Here is a 23,620-nt window from a genome sequence, read left to right as displayed (position 1 = left end):
AAATAAAAGTGAAAAAAAACACCCAAATATCCCCCCATCCCACCCCATTTGTCCTTTAGTTTTTATCCCCATTCCTCCACTCATCCATACACTAGATAAAGGGGGTGTGATCCACAAGGTCTTCACAATCACACTGTCACCTCTTGTAATCTACATTATTATATAATTGTCTTCAGGAGTCCAGACTGCTGGGTTGGAGTTTGGTAGTTTCAGGTACTTACTTCTAGCTATTCCAATACATTAAAGCCTAAGAGGTGTTATCTATATAGTGCATAAGAATGTCCACCAGAGTGACCTTGACTCCATTTGAAATCTCTCAGCCACTGAAACTATTTCGTCTCATTTTGCATCCCCCTTTTGGTCAAGAAGATACTCTCAGTCCCACGATGCTGGGTCCACATTCATCCCCAGGAGTCATACTCCATCAGTTAACTTTTTGAAGGATAGAGTCCAGGGAGACCTCTTGCTCTTTTATATTTAACAGTGTCTAATGTTTCAGAGCAAATTCTGTAAAACTTTCACAAAACAAATGGAAAAGTTGTGTGTAAATCACATTAAAAAAACCCAACAACACAAAAACCCAAACTCTTTTCCCTTAAAATTCTAAAACCCAAAAGCCGTCGAATTTGAAAAGGTAAAAACAACTCCATGTATCCAAGTGGCCTTAATCGTCTGTTGCACTAATGTCCAGAAAGCATGAGAAATAATTTGGGATCAAGAGTGGAAGTCTGAGCTTCTCAGATGCTTCCCCTGCTCTGTCCCTCTCAGCACCAACTAATGACATTCCAATGCTTAGCCTCAAAAACACTCTGGTAATACAATCTCGGAAATACAAGAAGGAGAAAATGTCCTTTCTTCGCCTAGAGCTGCAGCAAAGCAGATTCTGTTTCATATAATAAAGTTGGTTCTGATAAAGTGGTAAACTGAGAACATGCATGAGAGCACTGATCTCTGAGTTTCTCATCTTCTCTCACCTTCCCGGAAGTGGGGACATGGGCCCTGAGGGATGGCTCAGGCATCCGGGTTCTTAGAGAGAAAGGAAGCACCGAGGTACAAGAGGATGTTTTCCACACTACACAGCAAGTCCAGAAAGTTAGAGCTGGAAGAGAACTTCAGTGTGAGCTGCTTCAATTGTCTCTTGGTTTCAGATGAGGAAATCAAGTTCTGGAAAGAATAAGTGACCATAGCAGTCACCAACAGCCTGAGTTTCTTCCCAACATCCCACCCCAGAACAAATGCAACCAAACAGTTCATGTGCCTAGACCTGTGGCTGCAACACCAAAGCTGCAAAGGTAGTTGGGAACGGATTGGTGTCTTGGATCTCAGGTTTAAGTCATTATCTTGTGAGCAATAGGGAGTCACTGGGGATTCTTGAGCAGGGAAAGGTGGTTACGAGCATCGACTTTGAACTTAGAAAGACTTGGGTTTGAGTCTTGAGGCTAGTTATTAACCTTTCTGAGCACCATTTTCCCTCCTACAAAACAGAAAAATTAAATCCTTAATTTACTTAGCCGATTTAAATTTATTTATTTGGCTTCAACCCACTTTGTAGAGTTGCAAGGATTAAATAAGATAATGAATTTAAAGCACTTAGCACTGCATGTAAATAAGCACTCAGTATGTGTTAACTATTTTGAGCAGAGCTTTACTTCCAGAAGAGTAATTAGGAAGGTTGTCTTCCAATTAAGCAAGGTGAAAGGTAACAGGGGGCTGACCTGAGGGAACAGAGGGATGGAAAGAGATTTAAGAGACATTTCAGAATGAGTGCATCAGTTAGCCATTGCTGCATAACAAGCTATCCCCAAACCTAGTGGCTTAAAACAATACTCATGTATTTTGCACACAAATATGCAATTTGGCCAGGATTTATCTCTACTCCATAAAGCATCATCTGGGGAAGATCAATGGGGCTTGAAGGTCCACTGTCAAGATAACTCACTCACACTGTTGCGTGGGTGGGCTGAGGGCTTAGCCGGGGCTGAGGGCTGGGCCTTGCTGCCTCTCCATGGGCTGCTTGGGCTTCCTCTCAGTATGGTGGCTGGGTTCCATGAGTGAGCATTCCAAGAGAGGTGGTATTTTTGTGATTTAGCCTCAGAAGAAACACATCACTGCTTCTTCTATAGTCTATTGGTCAAGGCAGGAACAAAGTTCTCCCTAGTTTCAAGAAGAGGTGACAAAAACCCCACCTCTTGATAGGGAAGTGCAAGGTTCTAGAACATGTGCTATATAATGTTGCATTCATCTTTGGAAAGTACAATCTGCCACTGGTAGGGATGGATTTAGCAAGTGATTGGCTCTGGGTGGTGAGGGGGAATGAGGATGACTGAGGTTTCTGGCTTGGATAACCCACGGTGTTCACCTCTCACCCATGTGAGAATTAAGGAACACAGAAGGAAGAGGATGTTTGGGGTGATTACTGGCACCAAAAACCCTGTAAGTAGTTAGTCAGAAGGCTGGAGCTAGAGAGAGGCTGAGGGAGTCTTGCACACAGATGTCATAACTGAAACCAAACCAGGAGAGATGGTCAAGGATGAAAAAGAAAAAAAACAGAACAGATTCTTGGAAAACAATACCTCAAGAGAGAGAGGAGAAAGAGAAGCAGCAGGGGAGGAATAAGTAGGAGAAAAACACTAGGGTTCAATATCACAGAAACCAAAGGAGACATTCCAAAAAGGAGGTGGGTTGGGGGCTGACATGCATTTAATATCACAAAGTCAAGCTGGATCAGGACTGAGAAAGGACCATCACGCTTAGCAATTGGGGGTGCATCAGTGACCTTTGAGAGAGTAGCAAATGTAATGTATCTGTGTAGCCCTTTATAGTTCTTAAAGTACTTTCACGCACAGGGTAAGAAACCCTGATGGAAAACAAACCTATATTTTTTCTTGGTTAACAGCAGAGGGGCACTGGTGGCCTAGAGTAGCTCTTTTCACGGCACCCCCAAACCCTGAGCGCAGGTGAACCTGGGCAGTGTCTGCAGCTGCCCTGAGGAGCTGGCAAGGGGCCTCGTTGACCTTGAAGGTCTGAGTGGGGTCCTGACCCGGGCCTGCAGGGCCAGCCTGTGGCTCTGTATGTGAACAGCCAGAGGGACTGTGGCAAAGCCACTGAGCCTTGTGCAAATGGCAGAAACCAGGATGCAGGACCCAGCTGGCATGGACTGGGCTAGGACTTGCCCAAGTTGGCTGCTATTCTGCCTCCAGCTCTCTTGCTCTCATTTTTTGGACGAAAGACATGTCCTAATTTTGCTGGTCATCCTTTGGACAGACGGGACTTGTGCAAAACCTCCCTAAACTGGAGAAGGAATACCGTCCCCCAAAACACCATACATATCCGCTCTCATAATCCTCACCACAGCTCTGTGAAGTTGAGATTATTGTTATTATTCCTATTTTACAGTTCTAGGGAACTTTTTCAAGGTCACATATCTACTTTATATGCAGAGGTGGAGCTTTAGCCACAGGCTCCTTATTTCACTGTTGGGAAAAATCTCTTTTAATTCCTTACTCCATTCTCCATTTTATTCCTAGTAAAATTGAGTACCATAGGCTTCATGACAATAGAATTCCAGAGATTAACCTAAAAAATGGAGGCCTTCATAATTAACCAAAGGAATCTTGGAAAGGTCTGGCAACATTCCCCCTCTCCTGCAGACGTGGAGGGAGAGAGATCATTCTGCATCACAAAACTAGGCCTAATCATCTAGATGGGTAAGGTATTAAATTAAGATCTTTCTCAAGAATATCAATTTGTTTCTTCTGTGCAAAATAAGAGATGTGCATGAGCATTTGTAACTGTTACTACTTTGTTCTATTTTCTGTTAAAATAAGTCTACCCTTGCAAGTGTTAATTTAAACAGAAGGATTTTGTGAGTCTTCCAAGACTTTAGAAATTGTTTGCCATGCCTGATAAAAATTACCTCAAGAAAACCTGTCAATCTGCTTGGTTGTCCTGCAAATAACATAGCAATTAACCATTTCTTATTTTTGTATCAGTAAGGTTTCTCTCTTAAATCAAAATAGGATCACCAAAGGACAAATACTGCATGATCTCACTTAAATGAAATAAATATAATAAGCATCCTCATGGTCAGAAATTATTTTACAGGTTACCAGGGGCAGGGGCAGGTACGGGGAATGGGTAATGAAAGGTTAATTGGTAGAGAATTTCTATTAAGGGAGACGGAAGAGATTTGGTCATGGATGCTGGTGATGATGGTGGCACAGAATTATGAAAGGAAGTAACACAACTGAATTGTATACTTGAAAACAGTTAAAATGGGAAATTTTAGGTTGCAGCTGTGTAACCACAATAAAAATTAAAAACAAAACCAAACAAAATGAGACCAGTGGCACTTTCTCCTTTCACATGCATGACAGAAAGATTTTTTAAAACTCTCAAACAGCTTGCGTCTGTTTCATTTAAATTGACTGCTCTGTTCTGACTCCAAACAGAGTTGCAAACAGATGCCACACAAAGCGTAACCAGCCACTTATTTTCTTCTGTGATTGGCCTCTGCCTGTTTTCTATCGGCTCCTCTTTTCCTTGGTAATCGTTAGGTGCTATTTTTTTTAATTAAGCATTTTATCTGCCAATGTTGCAAACATTTTCTCCCAGTCTGTCATTTATCTCTTCCACTTTTTTTTAAGAAATCATTTTCCATCCAGCTATTTTTCATTTTTATGTAGCCAAATATATTCAACTCCCAGTTGGGCCTCCCAGACCTGCTAGGCTGTTACAAAGGAGGACTGAGGGTTGGAACGGAAATAGAAAGTGATTTCACTTCTCTAAGGATAATGCTGCTTTCCTGGATACCCTCCAACTTAACATTGTTCAATCAGCAAAGCAATGGCGATGAACAGAGGTCCCCAACACTCACACGGGTAGTGCTGGGGATGCAGTCTTGTCCCCTACAAGACACAGTCAAGTCTTAACCCCCAATCCTGTGGGTGTGACCCATTTGTAAACAGGGTCTCTGAAGATCCTATCTGGATGAGGCCAAACTAAATCAGGGTAGGCCATACTCCTATATGACTGGTATCCTTATATGGAGAGTAAATCTCGACTGAGAGAGATGGCTGAGAAGGAGGAGAAGTCATAGGAGATGGCAGGAAACAGGTGGCCATGTGACTGGGGACTGCTGGCAAGTCACCTCCAGAATACCACAGACTTCAGAGAAAGCACGCCCTGCTGATACCCTGATTTTGGACTTCTAGCCTCTAAAACTGTTAGACAATAAATTCCTGGGGCTTAAGCCAGCCAGCCTGTGGTAGTTTGTTACAGCAGCCCTGGTAAACTGAGGCAGACAGGAACTGCTGGTAGCAAGGACAACATATACTGTAGAAGACTTTACTGCTTGCAAGGGAGCCTCTTCACATGCCTTCTCCTGCTTGTCAATGTCCCTTAGGAGAGTGGCACTAGGGCAATGAGAAGGGTTTTTAGAAGGCTCTGGGAGATGCAGGAAGGGGACCTGTAGGGGAGAATTAAGGCCTGTTGTCCTCTTCTCCATCCTTGCAGAACAACTTACTCATTTAACCAATACATCTTGAACACCTGCTGTGGGCCATTCTCAGTGCCCAGCTCCTGAGCATCTTCCTTCCCTGTGGCTGCATCAGTTAGCCTTGCTCTGAACCATGACCCTGACTGACCCTTGCCCTTGATCTCCCTGGTTGGAGCAGTGACCTCAGGCCAACTTTTACATTTTGTTCCCAAGTCCTTGGTTGTTTCCCCTGGCTACCTGTGCCAGGAACACAACCTGCTTTTCCATGTTTGAGGTACAGAAAATTGGCAGCCTCAGACCCAATTCCCAGCCAGGCTCATTCTCACCTACTTTTAAAATCCATTGCATGCAGCTCATACGATTCCCTGTGTGAGAAGTTCTGGGAACAGGGCTGGCTCACACCATTTCTCTCAAAGCAGGAAACAAAGCCCAGCCTGTGAGGGGGCCAGTCTGCAGGGCATTTTGGATCAATCTCTTTTCTTCTCATCGCTCGCCCCTCATCTGCAGTTTTTCCTCTGGGAGCCCCATCTTCTGGAATATGTGTCTGAGGGGCAGGGGAAGGAATGTGTACTAGATCTACGCAGGGCAGTCTCACTAGCTCTATACTTTTCAGATCCCATCGGTTCATGTTCCGTAGGCAAATATAACCTTCTACCGACTGCAGGGGGGTTGAACGGTACCCCCCAAAAAGACATGTCTGAGTCCAAATCCCTGGCACCTGTGAATGTCACCTTATTTGGAGAGACAGTCTTTGCAGATGTAATTAAGGTAAGGGTCTTGAGAGGAAATCACATGGATCAGGATGGGCCCTAAATCCAATGATGGGTGTCCTTATAAGAGACAGAAACATGCAGAGCACAATGGGGAGCCATGAAGAACTGTGGGAAGATGGAGGAAGAGAATGGAGCAGGAACCAAGCCCGCTCACGCTTTGATTTTGGACTTCTGGCCTCTAGAACTAGGAGAGAGTAAAGTCTTGTTGTTTTAAGCCACCAAGTCTGTGGTATTTTGTTCTGGCAACCCAGGGAAACTAAGGCACAGCCCGGATCCCACATTTCCCCTTTGAGCAAGGAAAGACCATGGATGACTTGACCTGAGGGTGCGGCCTTGTTCTCGACCCCTGGGGCTTTGGCAACCGTTCCCAGATGGCTGTGCAATGACCGGGGAGACACCTGTGCGTGTCCACCCAGCAGGGGTCAGTTCAGCAGCAGAGGAGGCTGGGGTTCCCTTGGGAGGTGCTGGGCTCCCCGGCTTCGGCAGCCGCGAGATCCACGTCATCGTCCATATCGGATCTGTCTGCTCCAGCCTCGGCCCTTTCTTCCTGCCTGATCCAGAGGCTGTTTTCCAGCTGTTCTTCAGCAATTCCCAACTCTTCTTCTGTCTGTAAAATGGCCACAGTTTCCCGGGGCAAGTTTGAGGAATAGAGCCCAAGTTTGGCTTTACAACCAAACATGGCCTCGTATGGACTTTGTTGCAGGGACACGTCAAAGGCTTGATTCCTCAACAGCTGCAGAAATCGCAGGCTGGAGGCCCAGTGATGGGAATGGTTACTCTGCATCCAGGCACTTATCATGCTCTTTACGTCCTGGCTTGCTCGCTCCAGGGAGCCTTGGCCTTGGCCAGAGGGGTGCTTCCCAGAGACAATCTTTAGGTCTGGCCAGACCTCGTTGAGCTCATTAACAACCTGGTTTGTGAACTCTATGCCACTGTCGGATTCCAACACGCTGGGTGCACCCAGAATTGTGAAAATATCCAGTAAGACGCTGACCACTTCATGGGCCCGCTTGGCTTTTAATGGCCGTAAAATAATAAACTTGGTTAAGTGATCCTGGTAATATAAAATAAACTTGAACTCGCCATCAGCATTTGGTTGCATGTCAAGTATTTCAACTTGGCACCTGGAGTCAATGTCCTTGGATGTCCCGGGCTTGGGCACAAGGCCCCTCTTGGGAACTGGGTTCTTTTGGTGGCACTGTTTACACAGGGTCAGATATAAGACAATGACTTCCTTGGTAACATTCCCATATTTTCCTTGCAGCTCCTTGAGCATGCGTGTCCGCCCTCCGTGTCCAATCTTGAGGTGCGTATCATGGAGAATTTCAAATAACTCTTCCTTATGTACATAATACCGTATTCGATCTTGTTCTCCGTGAGTAGCCTCGATTAGTCTCTCCATGCCTTTTACAGAGATCACGTCGTATTTTGCTGCACGGCGATAGTCTCGTGATGACTTCTTCCCCTTTTCCTTGGCTTCTTTGACTTCCTTTATTGTTTGGAAGTACTTTTCTTTGGAAAACACCTTGCTGTTATAACTTTTGCTTTCTACTAACTTCGTTATGTTTGTAAGAAACTTTTCTCTCATGTCTCTTATCTCCATTTCCACCTCACTCATATTTGAGACACCAGATGGGTCATTCCCAGCTCTCTGGGGCAGCATGGAGAACTGTAAGAAGGAGCCTAAAACGGGAGAAAGAAATCAGAACAGAGTTCAATTCACTGATACTCCATCTGTGAGGCCTTCCCTCCCAAGTTTCTCGTTAATTCTTTCATCTGATTTTTGAAGAATGCAATATGGAAGAAAAGATAATAGAAGAGTATAAAGCAACTAGGAAGCCAATTAAGACCATTCAATATCAGAGCATATCAACAGAATTTGAAGAAAATCAGTAGCATCACAAACACATAGTACAGACTTCAGGCAAACAGAATAAATAAATAATGAAGCCATTAACTCATACAGTAAAACCTAATTAACTGGTCTTTAGTAATTGAACAGAGAGAGGATAAATCAGAATCCCAAAGACAGTACACACATATCTCACCCTCAGTACCTTTTAAAATAGTATAAATGGGAGAATGTTGCAAGAACATGCTGTTAGCATGATAACAGTCAACTGTAAACTGGAATTTAGCACCAGAGAGTGCTGTTTAGCCTGTACACAATCAACATAAACAATCAATTTTTTGCAGCTGAAGAATCTGTTCTCATTTTAAGGGAATCAAGGAGAAAGCGGCTGAAGTATTTTTAAATGACCGTTTTTGCCTGACGATTGTGGACAGGATTAATAAATGAAACTCCAAGTCCTTACCCGGTGGGACCATTCTCTCATATCCATCCAGCATTGTGTCCCTGTAGCAGCCCTTCTGAGAGGCTTCCACATATTTCCAATTTTCGGTCATGTTGTCAATGTCCCTGCCTCCTGAAACAATGCTGGCTGCTGTCACAGGGACTTTTCTTTCTGGGTCCCCAGGCCAAGGAACAGCTTCAGCAGGACTGGTGAAGAGACGGTGGAGGGTACCACCAGGAACGAAGGCGTGCCAGTTAAATGACTCTGAGTGTGAGTGTGGTGCAGAGGGGGCCTCAGAGCCAATAAGATGAGGCCAGCTTTGAGGGTCTTTACCCTGGGAGGTCTGCAGGCCTGATCTGCTTTTACATTCTGTATTTCCAGAATGAAGCAGAGAGTACAAGTGAACTTGCCCGTCTCAAGCTTGGGAGGCACTTTCAGGCACAGCCTCGATGGCTCCAAATAGAGGCAGCAGGGTCTGTTTCCAGAAATGGAAAACTCATGCCTTTGTACGTAGAGATATGGAGTCCATGCTCCACGAAGATCAGAGGATTCCTCGGGAAAAGAACCTGATACTCAGGTGTCTTAAACCAGGATTCCTTATTTAGGACAACTCCAGGATACAGGATGGTGATGAGGCCAAGGGAAGAGCTAGTATGGTGATTGCACAGACTTCTAGAATCTGAAGAAAATAAGATCCCTGGGTCTTAGCCGTCAGCTGCAGAATTGAGGACAGGTCAGGATCCTGAGGAGCAGAGAAAGATGGAAACTTTTAAAGGTTCTAAGCAAGAGTCTTCGTTAAGCTGGACCTGCTTCCGGGTCCTAAAGATCCCCCACTACAAAGGATAATTTGCTCAGCATAATTGGTCAACCATGGAATAGATTCCTGATTCTAAGACGTGACTGACTATACAACTATTAACTTAATGGCAACTTTTTTTTGAGAGGAAAAATAGAGAATCTCCATTAAATGAAGGTATTGAAACAAATGTATTGAGTACATCCAAATTAAAAAAATGTGGGAAAAAATGCATATCAGAATTGAAGAAATAGTTAAGTTTGTAAAATGCTCTTTAAAGCTGGGTTCAAGATTCTCAGTGCAAACTGACATTCTAAAGGCTCTGAAAAGTTCTGCTGCAAAAACAAAACAAAACAAAACAAAACCAAAAAACCCACAAAACAAAAACAAAACAACCCAAAACAAAAACATTTGAAACCACACACCTTCCAGACTCCTCACTACAACCAGCATTTCTCAGAAACTGAGTGGCTACACAGGCCATTATTTGAGGTCCCTCAGGCAACTGCACAGGAAGAAGTCACATCTCCAGCCTATAAAAGAATTGAAGACAGGCTAGAAACAATTTATGCTCAAGAGATGCAAAATCTTAGTCATTAATGTGAGATATGGTCTCTACTATATGAAGAAATTCTAAAGCAGAGCCCAAGAGCCACATTTGGCAAATGGACTTATTGCGTTTAGTCCACCCAGTGGTTTATTTATTTTTACACTTTGATTTACCAAAGTTTACAGATCAGGAGATTTCACATGAAAAGTAAAATTTCTGGTTTCTCTTGAAAAATGGGAAGATCTGGCCACACTGGGTGCATTCCTGCCTGGCAACAAGTGGCTGGAGCTCCTTTTTCCCCTCAGTCCTTAAGCGGTCCACTTAACTTACTCATCTTATTTGCCAGGAGTGGGTGGGAGTATTCAATACCTGTTCTAAAGCAACATGAAAGGAATGTGATCCTAAAAAAATCAGCTTCCTGGTATGATCTGCACTGTGAGATAAATGATGAATGAGCTTGGTTAGACAAAACTGAGCAACATCTTCAAAGCCATGCTTACTGTTTCCTCACCCACCTGTGAGCCTTTGCTGGTGCTGTTTCCTGCCTAGAATGTCCTTCCAGCAATCTTCCAAATCACACCCAGCTCAAACGGGTCTCCTTCATTGAGCAACTCCAGCTGATTGCTCTCTCTCACCTCTGAACTTCCACATCACATATTGCCTGCACCATTTACCTGAGCACTTTGCTTTGAATTTTTAGCATACGATCCAGGTGTTGGACAAATCTGCACTGCTTAGAAGGTAGGGACTGGGATTTCTACCTGTTTTCCCTCAGAAAGTCTAGTATAAAGCTGAGCACAAGTTACTCAAAAGGCGTTTGTCAGAGGTATGGTTGAATCTAGGTTTTGGAATTCAATTTCTGATTCTACCATGTACTGTGATTAAGGTAGGCAAAATGCTTAACTGTTTTAAGAGATGGCTTCTCTTTCATCATCTGTAAAATGGGGGGAAGACGTATCCATCACAATGGGTTGCAGTAAAGATTAAATGATAATGCAGATAAAGCACTCAGTAGTGGTTTTCCCGGCACCGTCCACAACACAGAAACTCCCACCTTTTCCTGTAGACTTGGTTGGGGCATTACCTCCTTTGTGAGGCCTTCTAACCCTGACTCCGCAGAATCTGCTCCCACCGCACCAGAACCCACCCGCATTCAGCCTACCCCTGCTCCTGCGCTAATCATCGCACCCACCCATCCTCCCAGAGGCAGAATGAATGGGCCAGGCCTGGAAGATGGGGACAGACACCAGCGATCGGGTCATTTTGCAGGACAGGCCAGTGAAAAGGTAGAGATGCGCCAAAGCCGCAGAGTAGGGCCTCCACCCCGCTCCATCCCCTGGCCCGCGTCCAGCGGCCCCGCGCCGCCACTTCACCTCCCGCCCGCGCGCCCAGGCGGCTACTCGCGAAAAGAGCCGTCGGAAGCGGGTCCGCCCCGACCGGAAGTCCCGCCCCTCCCGAGGTGCGGCAGATGTAGCTGGGAGTCGTCATTTTTCCGATTCCGAAATTAGGTCGTTAGTGCTGTCGTGATTCCTGGGGGTCAGCATTTGTATGTAGTCTCGCCTAAGCGAGTCACTTAACTCAGGTCCTCTGCGGCAAAATTGATCACCTCATTCCCCGTAGTTGCAAAGCCATATATGCTTCCTGCCTGCAAGGTCATCTCTACCATCATTCACTGTTTAGACACTTAATAACCCAAAGCGAGGGAGGAGCCGGGGAAGGCAGGTGCTGTCAAAAACTTCACTTTTCACCCTTCTACTTAATTCACTGAAGGAAACTCTCAAACCATGCCTAACTAGCATTTTAGATAACATTTGGTACTTCAGATACAAAATCCATAGTCCAGATGGTACTGGGAAGCCACACAGGCTCCTCTAATGTTTCTAAGCATGACTTGTCACCTACAGGTGACAAGGAAAAATGCACCGAACTGCATGGACAATTTTTTTGGTTGACAATTCCAATGGCCACAACACAAAACTTTTATGCAATACATTTAACTGTTAAAAAACTGAGGTCCCCCAAAATGCAGCTGCCTGCTGTAAAAACAACCCCCCCCCACACACTACTTTATCAGTCTTGATTTCAGAAAATTGTTAGAGATAAAAAAATCACCTTAATTATCAAAGAACTGAGGCTCCAATGTTAAAAACTAACTCTACTTATACAGTATTTTTTATAAGTGAGATTGAAACAAGATCGGGTGGCCAGCCTCCTAATATCAAGCGTCACCTAAACTTTCCTTCCCAAACCAAAAGCCGGAAAACCAAAACGACGGCTCTGCTGATAACTAGACTGTTCCAAAGGATTACACACAAGACAAAAGGTTCTTCATTTTAGCAGTTTTTAATGGAAGCTGTACAAAAGATTCTTTTATTCCTGCATCTTCTCAATTGTTTCTTCCTTATATTTGCCTTTTTCCTTTCCTACTTGGCGAGATTTGGCTTTACGTTCAAGGATCTTTTTGCGGTCTTTGTCCAGTTTTAGCCTAGTGATAACCACCTGCAGAAAAGTAAGAAAAAAAACATTGCTGAGCTTTAAATAATCACTAGCGAAGAACACATGTGCCCGTCATTCAATCCCACTACCAAAACTTGAGGTAATGGATGCCTATATATAAAATGATTATTTAATGTAATTATTTAAAATGCCAGAAACAACTCTTTAGCCCCCAAATCAAACTTGGCTTAAATGTTTAAAACTTTACTGACAAAGGAGAAAGTAATGCAATATGTTATCTGTGATTCTTCTCACATCCTTTTCTGTGCATTATAAAATCTGCTGCAAAATGTCAACCATCCCACTCCTCCCACCCCAGTTTTACAAGTTAATACAAGTCGCACACAACATTTTTGCTTGTAACTTTAGAACCATAGGTTGGAAATAAAATATATCCTCCACTCCAGCTTCAACCTGAAAAATCTTGAGTGAAAACTCACGAGTACAGAAACTCCCATTCCTCCCAGATCGCATTATCTCAACACATCTAATTCTAAAGGCATCCAGATTATAGAAAATTTGAGTATTAAAGAGGAAGGTGGGGGAGGGGAAAGGTACTGTGAATACAGCATGGTGACCAAAATAAAGTCTCTGCTGTCACAGACCTTATAGTTAAGCACGTGGAGACACAAAACAAGCAAATTAGTGAATGTCTTCAGACTGAAACAGAAAAGAGTAAGGTGGGGAGGTGCAGGAGTGCTGGAGAACAGGGGTTATTTTATATAGGGTGATTAGGAAAGGTCCTACGATGAAGCTACATTTTGAATAGAAACCTGAAGGAAGCGAAGGGGTGGGCATATTTGGGGTAAAAGTGTCCTAGAGAAGTCCGTAAGTGCAAGGTCCAGAGGCAGGAGAACTCTTGAGGAGAAGACCAATATGATTTGATTTTTCTTTGATAAGGCAACATGGCAACTGTGTTTAGTCCAGGTGAGAGGCATGAATCTAGAGGTAATGGTAGGAAGCAGACAGGATTCTGTACATAACATGAAAAGTAGAGTCAACAGTTTCTATTGATTTATGTGCAGAATCAAAAATGGCATTTCTGCACTGAGCAAAATGGGAGGATAGAGCTGCTCTGCCCTATGACAGCAGATGACCGTGAATGGAGGTTTTAAGGATAAAATCAGGACCATGTCAGGTTTGAGATACCTATTGGATATCCAAGTTGAAATACAACACAGGCAACTGGATATTGAGTTTGGAGTTGAAAAGAGGTCTGGGTTGGAATCAGCAGCATCTAGATACTGAAAGTCATCAGACCAGAAACTACCACTACCCATGGTATCTTAGCATTGGAGCTTTTTTCCATCCATACATGGCTTAATACCTACTTCCCAGGGCTGTAAGGATTACAGGAGGTGGCACATCCAAAACGTGTGGCTCAGTAGGGATTAACTTTTAGCAAAACTTGATTTCTCTACAAATAACCATGTCTTCTTACAGTTGTGGAGTATTCTGAATAGCTGACTACCACTACCACCTTTAACACTGACAAAACCCCAACTTTGTCTTTTGTGCCTCAATTTGCCTTTTAATTATACTCCTAGTTATTCACATGGGTCGGTCAGAACTGCAATGACTCACTCGATTCTGTTGAATACACAAACAGGGTGTCAGCTCCATTTCATGTTGATTACTTTACTTCCTAGATTTTAAGCTTTGTCAATTGTTAAATAATGCATCGGTTTACAAAGCTTTTGAGGGAAAAATACATAAGCATCCATAGAGAATGACTGGTAAAGACCTTGATTTCGGAAACACTGCAAGGACTATTAGAATTGAGAAAACACAATTCTTGCTTTAAGCCATGGTTTCCAGCACATCTAAGACCAGAAACTATTTTTATGGTATTGCTCCACAAATAAGTAACCATATCTGCCAATAATTGCTGTCATTTCCTTCTCCCCTCTCAAGCATTCTCAAGAAAACCTACCTTGCTGGGGTGAATGCCCACATGGACAGTGGTGCCATTAGCCTTCTCCCGCTGCACCCGTTCAATGTAGATGACGTATTTCTTCCTGTAAACCTGGACTACTTTGCCAATTTGCTGACCTTTGTAGTGTCCTCGTACAACCTAAGTGCAAATTCAAAAAAAAAAATCGGAAATATGGAGGATAGAACAAAATTTACTTTGTAAATCAGGAAAACCATGAATCACATGATACCATTCATTCAATCAGCAGATCTGTAGGCCCTTTCAATTCTTGAAAGATTTAATGGGAAATGTGCCAATATTACCCTTGGTTTTAGCTGATATGCAAATAAATCAACTCCTCGCAGAGACCTACAGAGACAGATTCAGTGTATGATCCACCAGCAGTGGAAGGCCTGTTGAAAGGTTAAAAAAGGAGTCACTCTAGCTTATGTACCACGCTGACAATAAGGAACCTGTTTTGCCTCAAGAGGGAGCAAAAGGCCACAAACATTTAATTCACAACCCATTACGGAGTCCAACCCTGTGCCAGTCAAAGAGTGGGCAGCAACAAATACTTGTTAAGTAAACGAACCTATCCTTTCCCAGAGGCCAACTGACATAGTTTCCAACCCAAGAGCCTCAGTGGACTTCAGCTTGTCAAGAAGCAACTCAAAGCGCTTTTAAACAGAAACTTCTCTCCAATACTCAGGCTTTCCTTGCATTAACATATCTTGAAAACAGAGAAGACTGTCCTCCAGATCTTCTGGCAATTTTAGTTAAGATTACAGCAGAAAACAATGGCTGCTCTCAAACCACACAGCTCCTATCTGGGAAATGGTTTCATTTTATTTAAATGGCGCTAGCCTGAAGAAATACTGGTGATATGCAAGCTGCTTTATAGAGACTACCAGAATTCTTTAATCACTACTTTTGAGTTACAGCTATGATCCATTTATAGAAATTTTCACTTAAATAGATTTGACATATCTATTTACCAGTAAACAACCATGTGAAACTATGGTTCCGTTAGCATGCCTGTAACCGGATTCTAAGCAATAAACAATTCTGTTTACAGGTCCTCAAATGACAAACATACCAAGCAAAAGATGACCCAAAAGTAATGTTCTATTCTGAACTATCTTTCTTGTTTCATTTAATTGTGGCTGTATCTGATGCTTGGTATATTTGATTGTCACCAGAGTAACAAGATGAAGTAAGAGATGAAGAGAAGCGTATTTTTTTAGTTCCTGGTTCAACCCCACTTGCAATCCTCTCTGTTCTGGTTGTCTCAAAACAGAGAATGAAATCCCCTTTCTAAAAACTTTTCTTGCAATAAGAAGCTGGTTACAGCGTTCCAGGTGCAGGAAAAAATTAAATGCGTGGAACATCCATCAAGACAACCCAAACATCTTGGGGGTGGGGGCACAGTACTGGTACATACCTGAACTTCATCATCTTTTCGGATAGGCATAGATCGAACATTGTATTTTTGTCTCAGCTCCTTGGAAAGAGGAGAAGACATAATCTTCCTGCGAATGTGGGAAGGTGCATTAAAATGCCTTTTACGGTTCTTGCTCCGATCAGAAGTCACAAAGGGATTGAACTTCATTTTGGCTAAATAAAAAAGTTACAAGAGGTTTATTCAGTCTTCAAACACGTAACAGCAACAATTTCAACCTGAAAGCTTAGACTGCTCGTGGGCTGCCATGTTTCTTAATTCTATCCAACACTGTTTGACCTGAGAGACCTATTAACAGAAGCTTGAACTTTCAAAATTTTGCTTTACTCCAATATTCTCTATGTTGCTGATGGGCTTAAGAGTTTTCCACTATTACCACTTTTTACATTTTGCTTACACTCTTGAAACTCCTAAGTACTGCTTGAGGGAGTTAAGATGAGACTTGAATGAGGGCAAAACAGAGCAACAACTTAACTACTCAAATGTAACACCACGTTTTAAATGGATCAATCTTTTAAGGACTTGAATGTGTACATCTATAACCCCTCTAAAATGAATGAATCAAGCCTCTCCGCCCTGAACCTGGAAAATCCTGCAGTTCTAGGTCCAAAAAGCCTTCCAATGGGCGAGCGAGGTCAAGTTTCGTGAACTCTTTACCGAGAGTAGTTACTTCGAGACCACTCTTCAGAAACTACACTGCCAAGACTTGACTCCAACTCCACTGGCCCCTTCCCCTCCAGCTCCTTTTCCGAGACCCCATACTGGTTTTCCCACCTCCCCTCCCTACTTCGGTGGCTCCAGATCCGAAGAAGGGGCCCAGACCATCCTGTCCCCCTCCCTGGCTGCTGTTCGGCCCCCGGGAAAGCCTCGAGGTCCCCCGGAGCGAAAGCCACAGGGGCCGTCCACGGATGGGGGTGGATTATACCCGCTTTCCCAGCAGATTCTCACCCTCTGCCGCTCCGGCGATGGCAGCAAAAGCGAAAAGACCCACAACCTCCTTCCGGTTCTGTAAGTTTACGAGAAATCTCGCGAGATCAATTTCCTTTGTAGCAAGAGGGGCGCGGAGTTTGAACGAGAAGAGGAACCTAGCAAAGATCTCCGTGACTAGTGTCACCTAGTGGCTCGGAGGGGAACCGCAAAACTTCCGCTTCTATTCCCAAGTTTGGGTTCTGCCGCTGAGGCCTCTGGGAAGGGGCGAATGGCGAAGGCTGGTCAGATTCTGACTTCCTGAATGGGTGATGAGAGGGTCGGGGGCCCCAGGAAAAGCCCGGGGCACCCTTAGCCGGGAAAGAGCAGGTGTCACGGGTTGGTCTCTTTACACCTCAAACCTGTGATCTCCATTAGAAAAGGCCTGAGTCTTATTGGGTCCTGATTCAGTTTGCGCTTCATTCAAGCAATCTCCCACTCAAATAAGAGTATAGGGACAGACTATAGTTTAAAAGTAAATTGCACTCAAGACAAGAATTCAAATTCAACTCGTATTTACTGAAGCAACACATAAGGTTAAAGGAACACGTTTACAATATAAAAATAAATTGATACATTTCCAAGCCTGGGAATTCCTACCTCCTCCAGCCGCAGCTGTATATGAGATTAGAGAGCCCCCTCCAGTGTAAACTACAGAGTACTTACAGAGCCTTTGATACATTCAGTTTCTATTCATATTCTATTTCTATATTTGAACCAGGGGTGATGAACTACAGGTGGAGAACCACGCTTAGTAAAAAAACAAAGGAGGATATTAGGGCATTATCAGAGATTCAAACTTAACCTTGAATGGTTTGCAAAATTTTACTGAAAATACTTCTACCAATTAAGCTATGACTTCTGTTAAGAGCAGTGTAACAAACCTTTTACTTATATAAAAACTAAAATTTAGAAGAGATTACTTTTACTTATATCTAACTTATTAGTATAGTTTTTTTTATTTCATTCTATAATTAGTTTAACCATTACATCATGTTGATAAGCATACATTTGATCAAAACTGTACTCAGGAGGCATGCTAACTTCCATTTTTCCTTGTCCACTGCCACCGTAGAACAATTGTCTCCTGGGTAAGCTGGATTGTGACACAGTGACGAGAGGAAATCTTCCCAGTAGGCAGAGATTTGTGCAGTCCACCTGGCTATCCACTTGTGTGGGAAGAGATGTGCCCAAGGTTCTCTTCAGAACTGCCCACCATGTGATAAATCAAACTGGATAGGCGCTGCTTTTGCGAAGGGAGGCCTAAGATGTCCACCTCTGCTTTCACTGGGCAAAAATATATCTTCATCCCATATTTGCCTCCATTTTTCTGTCACCTCCTTGGCCTCTCAGGAAAAGAGACTTTTTGATGTCTAACCCATCTTACATCCCAGGCTACTGGTCCCATTCCATTTCAGAAGCATTGAGGGAAACAAGATCATGGACTTTATAAATGGCACATTGGAGACTGCCTGAGCCTCATACCAGTTACAGGGTAAATATGAGATCCCGTGCTTGTAGATCTGTCAGGCATTTCCTGTTTGCTCTCATATCCATTCCCTCCTCTTCTCTCACAAACCCTCTTTCTCTGCTTTCTTTGCCAGAAGACTTCTGTCTAGGTTTAGCCAGTAGAAGGCACCAGAAGGAGATCAGAAGGTAGTGTTTACTCTGATCCTTCCCTGAAAACAGTTGCAATCAGCTACAGGCCAGAATGTTTCTTCTTCACCAAAAAGGACTGTCTCAGAGACCCATAGAAAGAATGATGCCAAGTACTCGAGGCACAAGCTTCTAATGACAATGCTCAATTAACTTTGAGACCATCTGTTCAGGTTTTCTAATGCTGCCAGAATGCAAAACACCAGATATGGATTGGCTTTTATAAAAGGGGGTTTATTTGGTTACACAGTTACAGTCTTAAGGCCATAAAGTGTCCAAGGTAACACATCAACAATTGGGTACCTTCACTGGAGGATGGCCAATGGCCTCCGGAAAACCTCTGTTAGCTGGGAAGGCACATGGCTGGTGTCTGCTCCAAGTCCTGGTTTCAGAATGGCTTTCTCCCAGGACGTTCCTCCCTAGGCCGCAGCTCCTCTTCAAAATGTCACTCTCAGTTGCTCTTGGGGCGTTTGTGCTCTCTTAGCATCTCCGGACCAAAAGTCTGCTTTCAATGGCCATGTTCAAACTGTCTCTCATCTGCACTACTATTTAAGTTTCTGTGCATTCTTCAAAGCATCCTTCTTGGCTGTAGCAAGCCCAATCCTTCTGTCTGAGCTTATATAGTGATCCAGTAAACTAATCAAGGCCCATGCTGAATGGGGGGGGGCACATCTCAATGGAAATTATCCAATCAGAGTTATCACCCACAGTTGGGTGGGGTGCATTTCCATGGAAACAACCTAATCCAAACATTCTGACTTAATCTCCACTAATATGTCTGCCTCCACAAGATTGCATCAAAGAACGTGTTTTTTTCTGGGGGACATAACGTGTACAAACCAGTACACCATCCTATCAGACTGAGTCAAGATTCCAGAATTCTAATGAAGAAGCTGATGGATTCATAAATTTGCTCACAAGATTGAGCAGAATGAAAACTAATTACCCAGGACTGAATGAACTGATAAAGAATGATTATAGTGTTGTTTGGAATATTGCTGATGTTTTAATGTTCTATTTTCTAGGTCCTAGAGGATACTCTTTTCCCTTAAGCTATCTGTAATTCATAAAACATTTCATCTTTTTCTCCCTGCCTGAACTCTCCAGAATTTGTAAACTCTTTTTTAATATTCTCATTTTTATGGCAAAATAGTTATTTGCATAGGTTCAATCAGAATCTGTCCTCTTTGTTAACAGGACATAATTGGAGACACTGATTATATAACAAAAGCTTTGAATGAAATGTCATGTTTGAAAATGTCCCTCATTTAATCAGACGTGACCAAAGACTTTTAAGGAACTATGGTTGACTTTATGGAGACAAGTCCTACAAAATTCTTTTGGAAAAATCGATCTGGTACCTAGCTCCAGGGTTCCCAGACCTACAGGTCAGTAAAGAAGGATACTCTCTGGAAAACAGGGACTATATGATACTTTGGGGGCCTTGAGAAAGAGGAATTCACCCAATCTATATGTACTGCATGTGAAATCTGGTGTTGATTTCTTGGCTTGGCATCCCGTCCTCCAGAGGCTTTCAAAAGTCCAACTGGAATTGCAAGCATATTCTTGACCAAAAGGGGGATGCGAGATGAAATGAAGTAAAGCTTAGGTGGCTGGGAGATTTCGGATGGAGTCGAGAGGTCACTCGGTGGACATTCTTACGCACTATATAGATAACACTTTTTAGGTTTTAATCTATTGGAATGGCTAGAAGTAAATACCTGAAACTACCAAACTCCAACCCAGTAGCCTTGACTCTTGGAGATGATTGTAAAACAATGTAGCTTACAAGGGGTGATGGTGCGGTTGTGAAGACCTTGTGGATCACACTCCCTTTGTCCAGTGTATGAAGGGATGAGTGGAGAAATGGGGACAAAACTTGAATGAAAAGTAGGGTGGGATGGGAGGGGGTGATTTGGGTGTTTTTTTTTATTTTTATTTTTTATTCTTATTCTGATTCTTTCTGGTGTGAGGAAAATGTTTGAGGATAGATTGGGGTGATGGATGCACAGCTGTGTGACGGTGCTGTGAACAGCTGATTGTGCACCATGGATGATTGTATGGTATGTGAATATATCTCAATAAAACTGAATTTAAAAAAAAGTCCAATTGGAACTTTGAGTAGGAAGTGAGCTATTGTAGGTCTGTATAGATTGGAATGAAATAGCAACACATCCTAAAGTAATTTGGGTGGAGAATAAAAATTTAGATTTGGGGCCCTCCTGAAGAGCTGGGGGAGGATGCAGAGGTGTTGGACTTCCTCACCTGGATTGTTGCTGATGTTCTTACAAACATTGGGGACTGATGGCTTGATGTGCTGAGCCCTCTGTCCTGGGGTTGGCCCCTATGAAGTTGGTTGCTGTAAGGAGAGGCTAAACCTGCTTATAATTGTGCCTAAGAGTCTCCCCCTGAGTGCCTTTTTGTTGCTCATTTGTGGCCCTCTCTCTCTAAGCCATGTTGGCGGGTGATCTTGCTGCCCGCCCCCCTACGTGGGACCTGACTCCCGGGGGTGTAAATCTCCCTGGCAACGCAGGATATGACTCCCGGGGATGAATCTGGACCTGGCATCGTGGGATTGAAAACATCTTCTTGACCAAAAGGGGGATGCAAAGTGAGACGAAATACTTTCAGTGGCTGAGAGATTTCAAGTGGAGTCGAGAGGTCACTCTGGTGGGCATTCTTACACGCTATATAAATAACACTTTTTAGATTTAGTATATTGGAATAGCTAGAAGTAAATACCTGAAACTATCAAACTACAACCTTAACATGATTGTAAAACAATGTGGGTTATAAGGGGTGACAGTATGATTGTGAAAACCTTGTGGATCACACTCCCTTTATCCAGTGTATGAAAGGATGAGTAGAAAAATGGGGACAAAACCTAAATGAAAAATACGGTGGGATGGGGGGGGTGATTTGGGTGTTCTTTTTTATTTTTATTTTTTAATCTCATTCTGATTCTTTCTGGTGTAAGGAAAATGTTCAAAAATAGATTGGGGTGATGAATGCACAGCTATATGATGGTACTGTGAACAGCTGATTGTACACCATGGATGATTGTATGGTATGTGAATATATCTCAATAAAACTGAATTAAAAAAAAAAGTCCAATTGGGAGTTCCTTATGGAAATTACCAGCAAAGCAAATTTCAGAGGGCCTATATGGTAGATCAGCTTTCTAGGTGCAACTCTGTAAATAATTAGGCTAAAAAAAATCTAATGAAACCAGCCTTATTTTTTGACTAAAAATAAACTTTTTGTGGTTATCTTTGACCAAAAGGAGGTGACTGTTCTGGTTTGCTAATTCTGCCATTTTGCAAAACACCAGAAATGGATTGGCTTTTTTAAAGGGAGTTTATTTGGTTACGCAGTTACAGTCTTAAGGCCATAAAGTGTCCAAGGTAAGGCATCAACAATCGGGTCCCTTCACTGGAGAAAGACCATTGGCTTCCGGAAAACCTCTGTTAGCTGGGAAGACACGTGGCTGGCGTCTACTTGCTCCCAGGTTGCGTTTCAAAATGGCATTCTCCAAAATGTTGCTCTTGGGGCATTTTGTCCTCTCTTAGCTGCAGCTCCTTTTCAAAATGTCACTCTCAGTTGCTCTCCAAAATGTCACTCACAGCTATTCTGCATCTGGGCCTGTATAGCTCTTTTTTTGTTGTTCTTTTATGTCTTTATTTTTATTTTTTAATTCAATTTTATTGAGATATATTCGCATACCATGCAGTCATACAAAGCGTACATTCAATTATTCACAGTATCATTACATAGTTGTGCATTTATCACCAAAATTAATTTTTGAACATTTTCATTACCACACACAGAAAAATAATAATAATAAAAATTAAAGTGATAAAGAACAATTAAAGTAAAAAAGAACACTGGTGCCTTTTTTTTTTTTTTGTCCCCATTTTTCTACGATCCATCCATACACTGGACAAAGGGGAGTGTTGTCCTTATGGCTTTCCCAATCACCTTGTCACCCCTCATAAGCTACATTTTTTATATAATTGTCTTCAAGATTCAAGGGTTCTGGGCTGTAGTTTGATAGTTTCAGGTATTTACTGTTAGCTATTCCAATTCATTAGAACGTAAAAAGGGTTGTCTATATTATAAGAGTACCCCCCAGAGTGACGTCTCTGCTCCTTTTGGAATCTCTCTGCCACTGAAGCTTATTTCATTTCCTTTCACATCCCCCTTTTGGTCAAGAAGATGTTCTCCATCCCACAATGCCAGGTCTAGATTCCTCCCCAGGAATCACATTCCACGTTGCCAGGAGATTTACTCTCCTGGGTGTCAGATCCCACGTAGCAGGGAGGGCAGTGATTTCACCTGCCAAGCTGGCTTAGCTAGAGATAGAGGGCCACATCTGAGCAACAAAGAGGCATTCAGGAGGAGATTCCCAGGCACAATTATAGGCAGGTATGGCTCTTTTTAAAGTACTCCAGTGATCCAATAAAGATCCACCCTGAATGGGTGGGGCAACACCTCCATAGAAATAATCCAATGAAAGGTCTTGATTGAGTCACATCTCCATGGAAACACTGAACCAGTAGGTTCCAACCTAATCAACATTAATATAGGTCTGCCTCCACAAGATTGAATCAAAGAACATGGCTTTTTCTGGGGGCATAATATATACAAACTTGTAAAGTGAATACAGAGAGAAAGTATGTTTCAATGGAAAGCAAAAGCACACTCTTGTGGGTTATCCGATTCTGCCCGTTCATTGTCTGAACTACTTTGCAACCCCTTTGTAAACTGCAGATAACTGCATGGGTTTTGTCACCTACCTCTAAATTGGACTGGATCCTGTGATCTTGCATATATTGTCTACCCAACATGACAGTCAGAAAGTTAACTTAAGAGCTTTTGTACATCAGGCCTCGAACCAACAAAAGAGGGTTAATACCCCCCATCCCTTGACCTACCATAATACAGAGTTTCACTCTTTCATGAGCACCTTCTTACCTTCTCTAAAAACATATGACCTGGAGCGAGCAGTTATAAATACATCTAAAGTTATGAAACAGAGCTTTAATCCCACCTTAAATGCTCTTCAGCCCCATCACTCAATTGAGTAAGTAACCCCACTCCAACTGATTTAAGTAACCCAACTCCAAGGGTCTTAAATGTCATTGAACAGCCACTCAACAAACCTCACTGAAATCAAGAAAGGAAACAAATTTGAAACATGATAAAGTAAACGGAAAAT

General features: G+C 42.9%; 2 protein-coding genes and 1 long non-coding RNA gene across 3 annotated transcripts; all 3 read right to left on the bottom strand.

Moving 5' to 3' along the window:
* Positions 1-301: 301 nt before the first annotated feature.
* Positions 302-8,817, bottom strand: KRBA2 (KRAB-A domain containing 2). The gene is made up of 3 exons (XM_037810244.1): positions 8,586-8,817; positions 5,824-7,953; positions 302-1,164 (listed from the first exon to the last, which is right to left on the bottom strand). The coding sequence occupies exons 1-2, from the start codon at positions 8,674-8,676 to the stop codon at positions 6,698-6,700; spliced, it is 1,347 nt and encodes a 448-aa protein (XP_037666172.1). The 5' UTR covers positions 8,677-8,817; the 3' UTR covers positions 302-1,164; positions 5,824-6,697.
* Positions 8,818-8,831: 14 nt separating this feature from the next.
* LOC119514471 lies at positions 8,832-11,261 on the bottom strand. The gene is made up of 3 exons (XR_005212827.1): positions 10,426-11,261; positions 9,786-9,893; positions 8,832-9,306 (listed from the first exon to the last, which is right to left on the bottom strand). It is a non-coding gene; the product is annotated as an uncharacterized LOC119514471 (long non-coding RNA).
* Positions 11,262-12,237: 976 nt separating this feature from the next.
* On the bottom strand, positions 12,238-16,830 carry RPL26 (ribosomal protein L26). Its single transcript, XM_037809006.1, has 4 exons — positions 16,729-16,830; positions 15,763-15,935; positions 14,340-14,480; positions 12,238-12,409 (listed from the first exon to the last, which is right to left on the bottom strand). Exons 2-4 carry the CDS (start codon positions 15,928-15,930, stop codon positions 12,281-12,283), a joined length of 438 nt encoding a protein of 145 aa, XP_037664934.1. The 5' UTR covers positions 15,931-15,935; positions 16,729-16,830; the 3' UTR covers positions 12,238-12,280.
* Between the last annotated feature and the right edge of the window lie 6,790 nt (positions 16,831-23,620).

The sequence above is a fragment of the Choloepus didactylus genome, chromosome 18 (genome assembly GCF_015220235.1).
Source record: "Choloepus didactylus isolate mChoDid1 chromosome 18, mChoDid1.pri, whole genome shotgun sequence".
In the NCBI taxonomy this organism is placed as follows: domain Eukaryota; kingdom Metazoa; phylum Chordata; class Mammalia; order Pilosa; family Megalonychidae; genus Choloepus; species Choloepus didactylus.
The sequence above is the reverse complement of the archived record's forward strand: the minus strand, read 5'-3'. Positions and strand labels throughout refer to the sequence as shown.